This window comes from Staurois parvus, unplaced genomic scaffold (assembly GCF_062004578.1).
Source record: "Staurois parvus isolate SC_StPar_1 unplaced genomic scaffold, SC_StPar_1.0 ptg001066l, whole genome shotgun sequence".
Taxonomy (NCBI): Eukaryota; Metazoa; Chordata; class Amphibia; order Anura; family Ranidae; genus Staurois; species Staurois parvus.
The window spans coordinates 2,495,874-2,508,846 of NW_028318862.1; the positions used below are offsets into that span (position 1 = coordinate 2,495,874).

The 12,973-nt window shown below is 42.3% G+C and overlaps 1 protein-coding gene across 1 annotated transcript in view; it reads right to left on the reverse strand.

Annotated features, from left to right (window-relative positions):
- Positions 1-2,826: 2,826 nt before the first annotated feature.
- The window catches only part of DISP3 (dispatched RND transporter family member 3), a 205,456-nt gene continuing 195,309 nt past the window's right edge, over positions 2,827-12,973 (reverse strand). Inside the window, exon 21 of the mRNA XM_089658398.1 lies at positions 2,827-11,972. Coding sequence (XP_089514524.1) covers positions 11,610-11,972 — 363 coding nt within the window. The 3' untranslated portion in view covers positions 2,827-11,609. The remainder of the gene's footprint in view (positions 11,973-12,973) is intronic.

The window sequence follows — 12,973 nt, forward strand, 5'->3', positions numbered from 1 at the left end:
TGTCTGCATCCCCCACTGTGTGATATGGTTTAATCTTTTGGCCCCTACGTCAACCATTTGCAGGATAGCAAAAAAGTCCTAGAGAGTGTGGTCCAGTTTGCTGGTTCCTTAAAGTAATTCCTTTCATCCTGATCCCTGACGGCAATTAGATACTTCCTGGATCAACATTCTACAATGTTATTTGTGACAAATATTAGTAGCCATGTATATTTGTTGTGCTTAGAAGAACATCCAGTCCTTCTTAGCACATAGAAGGAGTAGAGCTGATGGCAAGCACAGTTTATGGAAGGAGGAGACCTGTAGGCAATCCCAGTGCATGGAAGGAAGAGAGCTGTTGGCAGGCCCAGCATATGGAAGGAGTAGAGGTGATGGCAAGCACAGCATGTGGAAGGAGTAGAGCTGATGGCAAGCACAGTATGTGGAAGGAGGAGACCTGTAGGCAATCCCAGTGCATGGAAGGAAAAGAGCTGTTGGCAGGCCCAGCACATGGAAGGAGAAAAACTCATGGCAAGCCCAGCACATAGAATGAGTAGAGCTGATGGCAAGCACAGTTTATGGAAGGAGGAGACCTGTAGGCAATCCCAGTGCATGGAAGAAAGCGAACTGTTGGCAGGCCCAGCACATGGAAGGAGTAGAGGTGATGGCAAGCACAGTATGTGGAAGGAGTAGAGCTGATGGCAAGCACAGTATGTGGAAGGAGTAGAGCTGATGGGAAGCACAGTATGTGGAAGGAGGAGAGCTGTCGACAAGCATAGCATCTGGAAAGAGTAGAGCTGTTGGTAAGGACAGTGTGAGGAAGGTTAGGTGTTGGCAAGCATAGGACATGCAACGTAATAGAGCTGTTGGCAAGGACAGCATGTTGAAGGGGAAGAGATTTTGGCAGAGGCAGCACAGAGGAGGGAAAATTGAACAAAGAAAGCATGTGAATGGATAGCTATTGAATAGGAAATCACGTGGGAGGAGGAGAGCTGTTGACCAGAAAATCATGTGGGAGGAGGAGAGCGTTTGACCAGGAAAGGATGAGGGAGGAGGACGGTTGTTGACCAGGAAAGCATGTGGGAGGAGGAGAGCTTTTGACCAGGAAAGTATGTGGGAGGAGGGCTGTTGTCCAGGAAAGCACGTGGGAGGAGGAGAGCTGTTGACCAGAAAAGCATGTGGGAGAAGGAGAGCTGTTGACCAAGAAAGCATGTGGGAGGAGAGATGTTGACCAGGAAAGCACGTGAGAGAAGAGCTGTTTACCAGGAAATTATGTGGGAGGAGGAGAGCTGTTGACCAAGAAACTATGTGGAAGGAGGAGAGCTGTTGACCAAGAAACTACGTGGAAGGAAGAGAGCTGTTGACCAGGAAAGCATGTGGGAGAAGGAGAGCTGTTGACCATGAAAGCTTGTGGGAGGCGGAGATCTGTTGACCAGGAAAGCTTGTGGGAGGAGGAGAGCTGTTGACCAGGAAAGCTTGTGGGAGGAGGAGATCTGTTGACCAGGAAAGCTTGTGGGAGGAGGAGAGCTGTTGACCAGGAAAGCTTGTGGGAGGAGGAGAGCTGTTGACCAAGAAAGCATGTGGGAGGCGGAGATCTGTTGACCAGGCAAGCATGTGGGAGGAGAGCTGCTGGCAAGGACATTACATGGGGGAGAAAAGGCTGTTGACAACGATATCAGGTTGAAGAGAAATAACTGTTGGCAAGGATATTAGGAGGGAGGGTATAGTTGTTGTTGTTGGTAAGGACAACACATAGGAGGAAAGAGATTTTGTCAATTTGCTGCTCTGAGGAGATAGTGTAATTGAATGTTGAAAGTGAGTTTACAGCGTGTCTAAACCTAAAAACAAAAATTGAATATTGTTTGTTGCATCTTACCAATCCTTAGATTTGATGGCTGTGTTAGTTTTCAATTTTAGGCTTTTTCTCTCTTTACTTTCATCTGGCCAATAACTTATCTTACCGTAGCTACACTCACTACTCCACTGCCTCTGTAGAGGACACCCTGTGGAGAGGGTAGTATTAGATGGACTAGTAGATTTAGAAGGACTTTACATCAGACTAACAAAATAAAGCCCAACTCCAGCTAACACTTTTTTAGAAAGTTACAGAAACAGGTAATACAACTATGTTAAGGAGGAGGGGGAACTCAGACTGTTATTGACAGACTGCATCATATACACTCACTGGCCACTTTGTTAGGTACACCTGTTTAATTGTTTGGTAACACAAATTGCTAATCAGCCAATCACATGGCAGCAACTCAATGCATTTAGGCATCTGGATGTGGTGAAGGAGACTTGCTGAAGTTCAAACCAAGCATCAAAATGGGGAAGAAAGGGGATTTAAGTTACTTTGATTGTGGCATGCTTGTTTGTGCCAGACGGGCTGGTCTGAGTATTTTAAAAACTGCTGATCTACTGGGATTTTCACACACAAGCATCTCTAGGGTTTACAGAGAATGGTCCGAAAACGAGAAAATATCCAGTGAGTGGCAGTTGTGTGGAGAAAATTCCTTGATGTCAGAGGATCATGGACAGACTGGTTCAAGATAATAAAAAGCCATGCTATCATGTCAATATGGACCAAAATCTCTGAGGAATGTTTCCAATACCTTGTTGAATCTATGGCACAAAGAATTAGGGCAGTTCTGAAGGAAAATGGGGGTCCAACCCGATACTAGCAAGGTGTACCTAATAAAGTGGCCAGTGAGTGTATGTTTACAGTAATTTTGCCTTGCTCAGAGATTATGTAGCTCTAAAACATTAGTATATTTTCTACCCAGACAATTTTCATATACATCCTCCCCCACTATCTCTCTGCTGGAGGAAGAAAATGATTCTTACTTCAAATGAGATTTAAAATATCTTTTATTCAATCAAAGTAGTAAAACTTTTACATAGTTAGGAAATCACCCAGCTGTTTTGTGAAGAATCAGACAAGAGTTTCAATTAAATCCAAAGACTACCAAACTTTAGTAAGGCAAGCCAAGTGCAATGGTGAGGTAATCAAAAAATATTAAAAAGTAATTTTTCAACATAGCTTGGGCTGGAGTTGCACTTTAAACCTGACCTCAATACTTCAAGCAGAACTCCGGGCAAAAACTTCTTTACATGTCCTTGTTGCTGGTGTCTTACCGTCACTGAATTTGTCATCCATCTTCTTGTTCACTCAGTAGTTGCTCTGTAATAGTCTCATTCATTTTCAGATAAAACCATTAATTCTGTTTGGTTTCCTGTTTGTAAGATTGGTGGCTACTATGCCTCATATTCCCCCAGCCACTGGTCTTGGCACATCCCTTCTGTAGTTCTTTCTCCAGGAAGCAGTGATGTAATTCAGCCCCACTTACAGTGGTGGGTGGATTGAGACTCTCAGACACATTCAACATCTACAGGCCTCGTGTACCAGCCCACATTTACTACAATTCCCTGTGGTTGATGGGAACTGTAGTTTCCTTTTACTGCAGAGAGAGAGAAGAGGATATGAAGCAATCTCTGCTCTTACACCTTCTCCTTGGCAGAGCAGATCCTGTTATCTTTTAAATTACAGAGGTGAGGTAATGAAAATTCAATTACACTTTTCTCCTCAATGCTAAGGAATTTCAAAATGTTATTGTTTGTTTAGTGTTTTGTGTAGGGGATGTACTAACTGGTGATTTCTAATTAAATTTTTTCTTTAAAGTTTGGTTAAATCCTAACATCACATTTGCTGAATCAGATGACATCACATTTGCTGAATCAGCTAAATACATTCCATGTGCATCGACACAAAAGGAGTTCAAATTCTTACAGTTCATTGTCTTAAGAAAGCAGCCACAGCCTGAGTTGAAAAGTCTGTCCCCCGTCAGCATGCTGCAAAAAGGCCCTTGTTCTCTGTATGGAAGCAGCGGGGTCTTTGCAGAAGTTCAACACCCCCCGCTGAGTTGGATGTAGAGTTCTCCAGTTGACAGAACTCATCCTCCCTGCTGACTGTACAGTTAAGGTTTTGACTTAGCTAGGGGCATGTCGGACCCAGGGGCGGACTGACCATTTGGAAACTCTGGCACTACCCGAAGGACCCGGAGTCAGTAGGGGGCCCCATGAGATGCCCCTGGTACCTTTTTCATAGGCTTTTTTGAGTTTGGGCAAGGACACAGGGGCCCCATGATCCCCTATTGCCCAGGGGCCCCATGAGTTGTCAGTCCACCCCTGGTCGGACCTCTACAGAGAGACCATTGCCTTCACACAAAGAGTAAGGATCCTTCTCTATAGTTTAGACTGTGACTTCTTTCTTAAAAAAAAAATGAACATGTAAGACTTTGCACACCTTTGTTTTGATGTATCTGGAATGTATTTAACGGATGTAAACTAAACGTTCAGTTGGCTTTCAATCCTGAACATTAAATCAAATTTGAGAAAATCCCAAACTACAGGTTTGTTCGCTGTTCCCATTGACACAGCATACTTAAAAAAAATATTTGCTACTTTTTAGATGTTTCTAAGGAGAAGGTGCCATGACTGATTCTAAATATTTCTTATGAGCAGGGCCCTCTTAACCCTCTTGTATTTTATTGTATTGTAACCGCACTGCCTCCCTAACTGAATAACCCTTTGTTAGAAAAGTGTTCAAATCTAGTTTACAGCTGATAATGAAGTACTGCAAGACTGCTGTTAGAAACCATGGGGCCCCATACAGTCAACTTGACAGGGCCCTCTCAAAAAAAAACAAAAAACACATAGTTCACTATGTGTCAGTTATGAATGAACACAATGAGGGATTGGTACTGATCTCTCAGGAAAGAAAGGGGCTGGTAAATGTGACATATTTACTGGACCCTTCCCTCAGTCTCCATCATGAAGGAACCTTTTGCGGGACTGCAGTTGCCAGTGGAAAGGAGAGGAGGGAAGCTGGCAGCACTCAGGGGTGGGGGTACACAGGGGGGCCTGGGCAGCAAAGGGAAACGTATGGTGCACAGGGAGGGTGATGGGTGCGGTGGGGGGGGTGAATTACTGGAATCAATCCCATGTATGGCTCTCTCTGCAACAGATGAAAGCCAGCAAGAGGGAGAGGAGAAGAAGCCAGCTTTCAGCTGCTGCAGAGAGCCATACAGGGGATTGGTTCCAGTAATTGCCCCCCTGCCTTGCCGATCACCCTTCCTGCCCACAAATCTGATTCACCCAGATGCCTGGGCCCCCCTGCTGGCCTTGGCCCCGTACAGGAGGACTAGTGGTACCCCCTTATCCACGGCCCTGAAGTACTGAGAACACAGTACAGAGAGGGTAATTATGTTACATATTACTCCACAGCCCCTTCTAAGCATTACAAAGCAGGCAGAACATGGAAGGATTTTTAAGCAAATAAAAAGCCCTTGAAAAGATAACCATAAATTTGTATTTATTTATTTTTAACCTATGCTGTGTTAATGGGAACACGTAACAAATACAAAGTAGGTGTTATCCCAGCTTGGCTTAAACTGCAAGCTAAGCTTTTTCTATCAGTACCTCTCAATGAAAGCTGACATGGCTTTGGGAAGGTCTCCTTGATCTGGTATTGGTTGAGGCAAAGAGCAAATAAAATTTGTTTTCAAAGAATTTGACCTAAAATGTCCATGGATATACATTTTGTGGTAGTTTGAAACAGAAAAATGCTTAAAGCCGATCTTCACCCATTCCATTGACTTGGCTCCTCTGAATCCCTCCCACCCAATATACTGTACATACTGTATATTGGGTTCTTTTTTTATTTTTTTAAACTCAGTTTCATCCCGGCACCCCACTCTCTGTCATTTGCCTCGGTGAACGGTGTTTGTGCCATCGGCGCCTCCTGGGATATGTGACATGCATATCTCAGGAGGCACCAGGAGCCCCATGTCATCCCTTTCACTAAGGGAGAGGGGAGCGGACCTAGCAGCGCATCATCAGTAGGTTGCACCAGAACCCGACAGATCCCAATGATGTCACATGTGAACATGGCAGTACGGGGACCAGCAGGACTACACTGAATCCACTGTGTGGGTATCTGAAGTGTGGCCATCTCAGCATCAGGTAAGTGGGGGAGAAAAAATAATAATAATGGGGGGGAATGATCAAATTCCTCTTTAACTGAGGGTTTTTTTTTTAGTTCTTTGCCCAACATCATTGCCCTTGACATTGCCTTACTAAGTAGATCCATAAAACTGAAATGTTGAATTTTTTTTCTGTACCCCAGCCAGTTGGCATTATTAGCTATTGAATTATTCTTTCACTTGTCCCAGGTCTGTTTTCCATGAACAAATAACAAACCTCTAAGTCTACAGTCCTTCGATCAATACTGATGAAATATCATTTTCCTAAGAACCAATCATAGCCATTGTTTGTGCTTTTAGAAAAAAGAAAATCAAAGTCATTTGACAACGTTGCTTGTAGTCTTCCAAAAAACTCCACGGAGAAGTAATCTGAGATTACACACAGGGAGCAGCTAACATTTTGGGAACCAGCAAGGCTGCTACATGTTCTTCCAGACTTTTATGTATTTTCCGACCGTGCCTTTGTGCACTGTCAAGATCACAATTTTTATTTTTCATTTGTGCCATTAAAAAAATGTGAGAAAAAAGTGAAATTATCCTAGAAAACAGTCATTTTGTTGTTCTTTAGTTGTAGTTTTTGCAAAACATGTTGTAACACACTAAGAATTGCTGACCAGCTCACACATAATAACATTTGATTGTACATTTTCCAAGTCTTGTGCCACGGCAATAGAAAAAAAAAGCACAGTTATCATAAAAGTGAATCAACGGTGCTTTGAAAACCGCATACTCAGAATAAAAAGGAGAAAAAAGACATGGGTTCTCTCCGAAAGGCCAAGTCTACTCAAAAATGTGTGTTGGCCGAGCCACAGTTGTTCAAATGGCCCATCAGCTAGTTATTTTGTTTTAGGAATCATGCTGTTTCCCTTTGTCATGGCCATCCTCGTCAAATGTAGCTAAAAATAAACCTGATAGGATTAGACATTGGCAATTCAATGACTGTCTTGCTTGTCCTGTGGATTTACTGTTTAGGTAATCATAGAATTCATAATTCTTTTATAATAGTCCCACTTTATAGCAGTTCTAAAGGCAGAAGGTTTTTAACTTAATGCATTCTTAGCAAATAAGGTAAACAACCTTTTGGGTGCAACGCCCTCCTCCCCAGCCCCTCTTTATACTTACTCATCTCGATCCAGTGATGTGCATGAGAGCCCCTTCTCTCCTTTGTCTCTCTCTCTCATCATTGGCTCACACAGCAGTGGGAGCCACTGGCTTCCGCTGCTGTCAATCACAACCAGGGAGCCAATGAGGAGAGAGTGGGGGGCTGGGTCAAGCCACGCTTTGTGTGTAAATGGACAGTGTCCATTCACAGGACTGTGACTCAGGAGCGAGCCTGCTCAAATGTCCCCATAGCAAAAGGCGGCTTGCCAGGGCCACCAGGACAGAGTCAGGGCCACCAGTGGGTATCCCAAAAAGAAGAGGATCGGGGCTGTATTGTGTACAACCAGTGCATAGAGCAGGTAAGTATAACATGTTTTTTTTTTTTCAATTAAAACCTTTGGAATCACTGTAAGTCAACCCTATGGGGAAAATGAAAAAGCTTCCATAGTTGCTAGGAGCTTCTTCTTGGTTTCCCAGACTGCATTCAAATGATTCCATTTCTCAGCCTCATTATCCCTTCAAGCAGACACCACAGAAAGCTGCTCCATTAAAAAGAAATCTTCCTCTGAACTTTCAGTGTTTGACACTTCTAAACATCTCCTGCTCCCTTGTTACACTCATAGGTTCCTTCTACTGAACCTCACGTCATTGCAGGACACAGTAGTGGAATAGAGTTCAGCAGGAAGAACCAGAAGATCAACACTCCTAGAGGTTTGGTTTCTGAAGAGTTCAGAGGAAAATTTCCCTTTCATATAGCACCATTTGGTGGCACAGACAGTGAGAGAGGTGAGTATTTGGCTCTTATAGCCTAGTTTCAGCCAACCTTTGTTTATTATAGGCTACCTGGCGAGGTTACATTTTTCATTGGCCATGGAGGTATCTATAGAGTTCTCAGGGTGCATACAATATATTCTTAATCCAACTGTAATTTGCCAGAGTTGATTCTGAAATTTGGACACCGTTGGAATAAGATAAAATGTCATGAATTTTGATGTCCCGGTCTGAATTTCAGTGTTATTTTGGTGTCCAAATTCCCATATGGTTCAGCTTGCTTCTACCTTATATCTGCTTCTACAATTTCCTGAGCACCATTAGCTTGACGGCCAGAGCCACCCATCTATACTAGTATTCAATTTTGTGGTCCCATTATCTCATCAGGAGCATCCCAAACAATTTTGCATCCTTTAATGCAAAATACACAAGATACACACTATTTGGATACCTATTGACTTCCAGAAAATCCGAGGCTCTTGAGTTTTACAAAAAAGTTTGGTGGAACCAGGACTGATCAGACTTTTCAGAAGTTTGTTCATCTCTAGTGACAATCATCATATGTTACTCTATGGGGTGAATCGAGGATCATCAGAGTGGCAACCTACCTCACTCTGCCTAAACCCAAACATGACAGTAATAGTCACAATTTCAAGGTAGAGGAAGCACAGAACAAATAATTCTAGCAAATATATCTTGGGATCAGAGTCCAAAAAAATATAAGAACCCACTAGGTGATTTGATATGTTGGAGCCTGACCTGATTTGGAGAATATTTTTCCAGACTTGGCCTTCAAACCTGTACCTGTATCAACATGTGCATAAAAATTGAGTAAAAATTGTGTTGCATCACTTACAGATTTGTCTACCAATGTATGTCAACTTAAAGAACATTTAGATAGAACACCCTTCCTGAGGGTTCATAGACGATACACATTTTTAAAACTTTTTGAAAAATCCAGTCTGTACAGAAGCTGTGTTAACTGCATTTGGAAAGGGCCTTGGTTGTGAGCTGAACTTTAGTAGTTATCAATTTCTTTTTTCAAAAAATTTCATCCAATACTGAAAATTCAATGCCCAATGAAAAAAATCAGGAAAATCAAAGATTCACCTTGCCTTCAACTTATTGCCCAACTCCAGGCAAAACGGTTTTTAGTTTTGTAGAAAGAAGAGAAGGGTTATAACCTCTGGGAGTGTTCTACCATTGTCTGTGTCCATATGGGGATATTTCTCTTCAGAAAGGTGTCACCCTATGACACCCTATGTGTCAGGGTATGACAAGCTGTTACAGTGACAGTTGTCGCCCCAGCAGAAACACAGACAGTAACATAAGCCTAGTACATGCATAAGAGGTGCAAGATCTCCTATTAATGTTCAGTATTCTTGTGAAACTCCATCTCATTGATCAATGTGGCTCGCTTTGGTAAGGCCGCTCACAAGTATCAAAAATCCCCAAAGGGTCCTGAGCAAAGTCCAACTACAGAAGCAGTAATGAGAGCACCACAACCATAGGTCAAGAGTCCAAGATGATATTTTATTAGGTATTCAGTAGAATGACAACTATTATTGTATGATATTATTATTGTGTATTGAATTTTAATCATTTTTTAAATTCTATTATTGTATGATATTATTATTGTGTATTGAATTTTAATTATTTTTTAAATTCAGTCAAGTCCAGTGATATTTGAGGAGATATTTGATTCAAGTCCTAACGAAGGGAGAGTATTCCTCTGAAATGCATTGGCTTTTTTTATTCTTCTTTATATATAATAAAATATCATCTTTTTTTTGGGTGTGGCACACTTGCTACAGCTTATGCAGTTAGGAATAAAAGTCTGGCAGAGATCCTAACCCTTCTCCATACTATAGAAAAAAAATATGTTGACTGAAGTTAGGCATTACAGCATCAAGCAATGTAAAACTGATTTCTGGGTGGCTGTTGGCTGATTTAACAAGTAACCGCTTGTAACTCCCTGGAGCACCTTTTGTTGTTGTGTTCTCTTTAGTATCAAAAGGAGAACTTTGTAATGAACACCATTGGTGGGTCATGCTGTGAACTCAGGTGCAGAGATTTTACTGTCTCAGCATCTGAAGCTTAGGAGAAGCACATGGGTTGTTCAAAATGCCAACAGCCACAGAACAACTGAAATAAAATATTTTTAGATGAAGTTTCACCAACAGCCATGTGATGACCCCAGTGCTGATCCTATGGCACCAGGTCCACTTCCTAGTTTTGCATTGTACAAAAACAAAGACGTCATCATCGCACCCCAGGCACTCCACATAGAACAGGACTTTACAAGACATGGACAGGATGAGGTTATAGCTATAGTGTGGCCTGTGTGCAAATCCAGAATTGTTCTCTGGCTTAGGATTACTTAACAGTTTTACCATTAAGCTGAACTCCAGGAAAATATAAAATACACAAAGTAATACAGCTTTGTAAACTTGAATACTTGAATTATTAAATTGGATGTAAACCTCAAACAGAAATATGAACAAATTATATCCCTCAATAGTGTGTACTTGTCTCAATCCAGAGTACTAAGTGTCATTTCTTTCCGCAGCCTTCTTCCTCTGCTGAGGACATGAGTCACTTCTGACAAGTTTTCTTGACACCAAAAGAAAAATGGTGACAGGGAGGGCACAATTTGTGATCGACAGCCTCAGCTCTGTTCCTGCATGCTGTGTGGAGGGGGGGGGGGGTGTCTCTTCCCTCCAATCAACTCTCAGAGTTCTCCTCACTGATGTAATTTTAGCTCCTCGACTCCTGCTTTTTAGAGCTGAGCAATCCTGTGTAAATTCTGCACTTTGAATGGATGTAGGGGACATATGATGCAGATAAACAGGTACAACTTATGTAGGAGGATTTTTTTTATCTCTGTGTATCACCTGAGGCCAGTCATATCACTGGGTATATGGAAGGGTTCACAACCACTTTAAATGTATTTTTAAATGAAAGCAATGTAAGTATCCAAATTTGACTACGTATCAGCCTTTTGCAGCCCTCATACAGGAAAGCTCAGACTGGGAGAGGGAGAAGGACAAGACCTGTAAAACCTAGGTTGCTTAACTGTAACAGAACAAAATCAGGTCTCCAATATAAGTATTTCATCTGTGTTTTAGCTGTTTTCCTGGAGTTCAACCCAACTGATTAACTGCTGCGAATTTTATACACATTTTTCAAGCATAAGTCAACTTTTTGAAGGAGGACCATTAAAGTTTGCTATACTTTTCATTACAATTAGAAATTAAATGTGTTACCCTTAATTAATTAGACCAAGAGGCCAATTGGGGATAGAGAAGCATCATCATGAAATCCTTACCATTCATGGAAAGCACACAGAGAATGCTTGAATTATGTTCATCTACATTGAATACTCAAGCACTGAATTCTTAGATTTGGTTGGAACTTCTTTAAATTCAGTAAGCCACTCTTTCGTTGTAATGTCCATTAATCTTAGACTGCTAGCACTTATTAAGGCCACAAATGCTTCCATGAATTGAGAAACTTGCCAAAAGGTTCTGCCCCCTCATTAATCTGCACAGCTCCTGTTGGCCCATCTGCTGTTGTATGCATCAGAGAACAATAAAATAAAGTGCATTTGTCGTAAAAGAAAACACAGTGTGTTGCTTTTGTTCACTTCTGACAATACCCACCATTGAGGAAAAAAATTGTGTATATAAAAACGCGTCTAAAAAAATTATTTTTTTTGCTCTACGGCGGGGTCCCGTTGAGAATGGGGATGGTCAACCCTGTTTTGAGCAAGACCATGTAAACACAAAAGCTCCCGGCAGCGCAAAGGACGACCACCAGAGCGGCTTTGAGGAAGGAAGTCCTGTTCCTGACAAAGGTGCTGGGCGCCATCATACTGAGCAGTGCCGTGCTCACAGCCAGAGTGTACACGATGGAGATGCCAGTGTTCAACGCAACAATCTTCCCGAACTTGGCGAAGGGAGCGATGATGCAAAAGAAGAGCGGGATGGTGGCTATGACTGTGGTGATGGCGCTGGAGACGATGGCTACACCAACGTGGCGAACAGCCTCAGTGACTCTCCATTGACGGCAGGCAGTTGGGTCCTGAAATAAGAGGTAAGAGATACAATCAAAATTTGTTACTGAACTTTAGTACCCGCCAGGGATGGACTGACCATTTGGAAACTCGGGCAATGCCCGAGGGCCCGGGGTCAGTAGGGGGCCCCATGAAATGCCCCTGGTACCTTTTTCATAGGCTTTTTTGAGTTTGGGCAAGGACACAGGGGCCCCATGATCCCCTATTGCCCGGGGGCCCCATGAGTTGTCAGTCCGCCCCTGGTACCCGCTATGTAGGACATACAGCTGGGCTGTTCCTACATCATGCTGCTGACCAGGTACAGTTCCTAAACCATGAAACTGGTACAGCTATTATTTATGACCTTTAGATGTAGGTGATAAAAACTTTAAATTATGAATGTATAGAACATTATGCCATTGTATAGATTATGTTGTATAGAACATATGATCCTGCCATTGTCCAGCGTCTTCCTGTTAGGGGGTGACAACTGTCTCCCAATTGTTTTCCTGTGTTGTCACCTCGTTAAAAGCCTGGTGGAAACCACTAGTGACTGTGCCAACACACATTGTGGTTGATTTACCAAAATGGAAGAGTGCAAAATCTGCTGCAGCTGTGCATGGTAGCCAATCAGCTTCTAACTTCAGCTTGTTCGATTAAGCTTTGACAAAAAAAAAAATGGAAGCCAATTGGTTTCTATGCAGAACAGCACCAGATTTTGCACTCTCCAATTTTAGTAAATCAACCCCATTGTCTAGGCATAGTCCACCGTTAATGGTCACCATCAAGAAGCCTGTACAGAGTAATGATGTGCAGCTGGTACTGGAGTGAATGCATGTAGACAGGAAGTGGCGGAAAAAGTTGAAGATTTGGTCATTTATAATACACATTCCTTTAACACTGGTAGGGTTTACATCTACTTTAAAGTAATTCTAAAGGATCATTAAAAAAAACAAAACAAAAAAAAAACATGTTATACTTACCTGCTCTGTGCAATGGTTTTGCACAGAGCAGCCCCGAACCTCGTCTT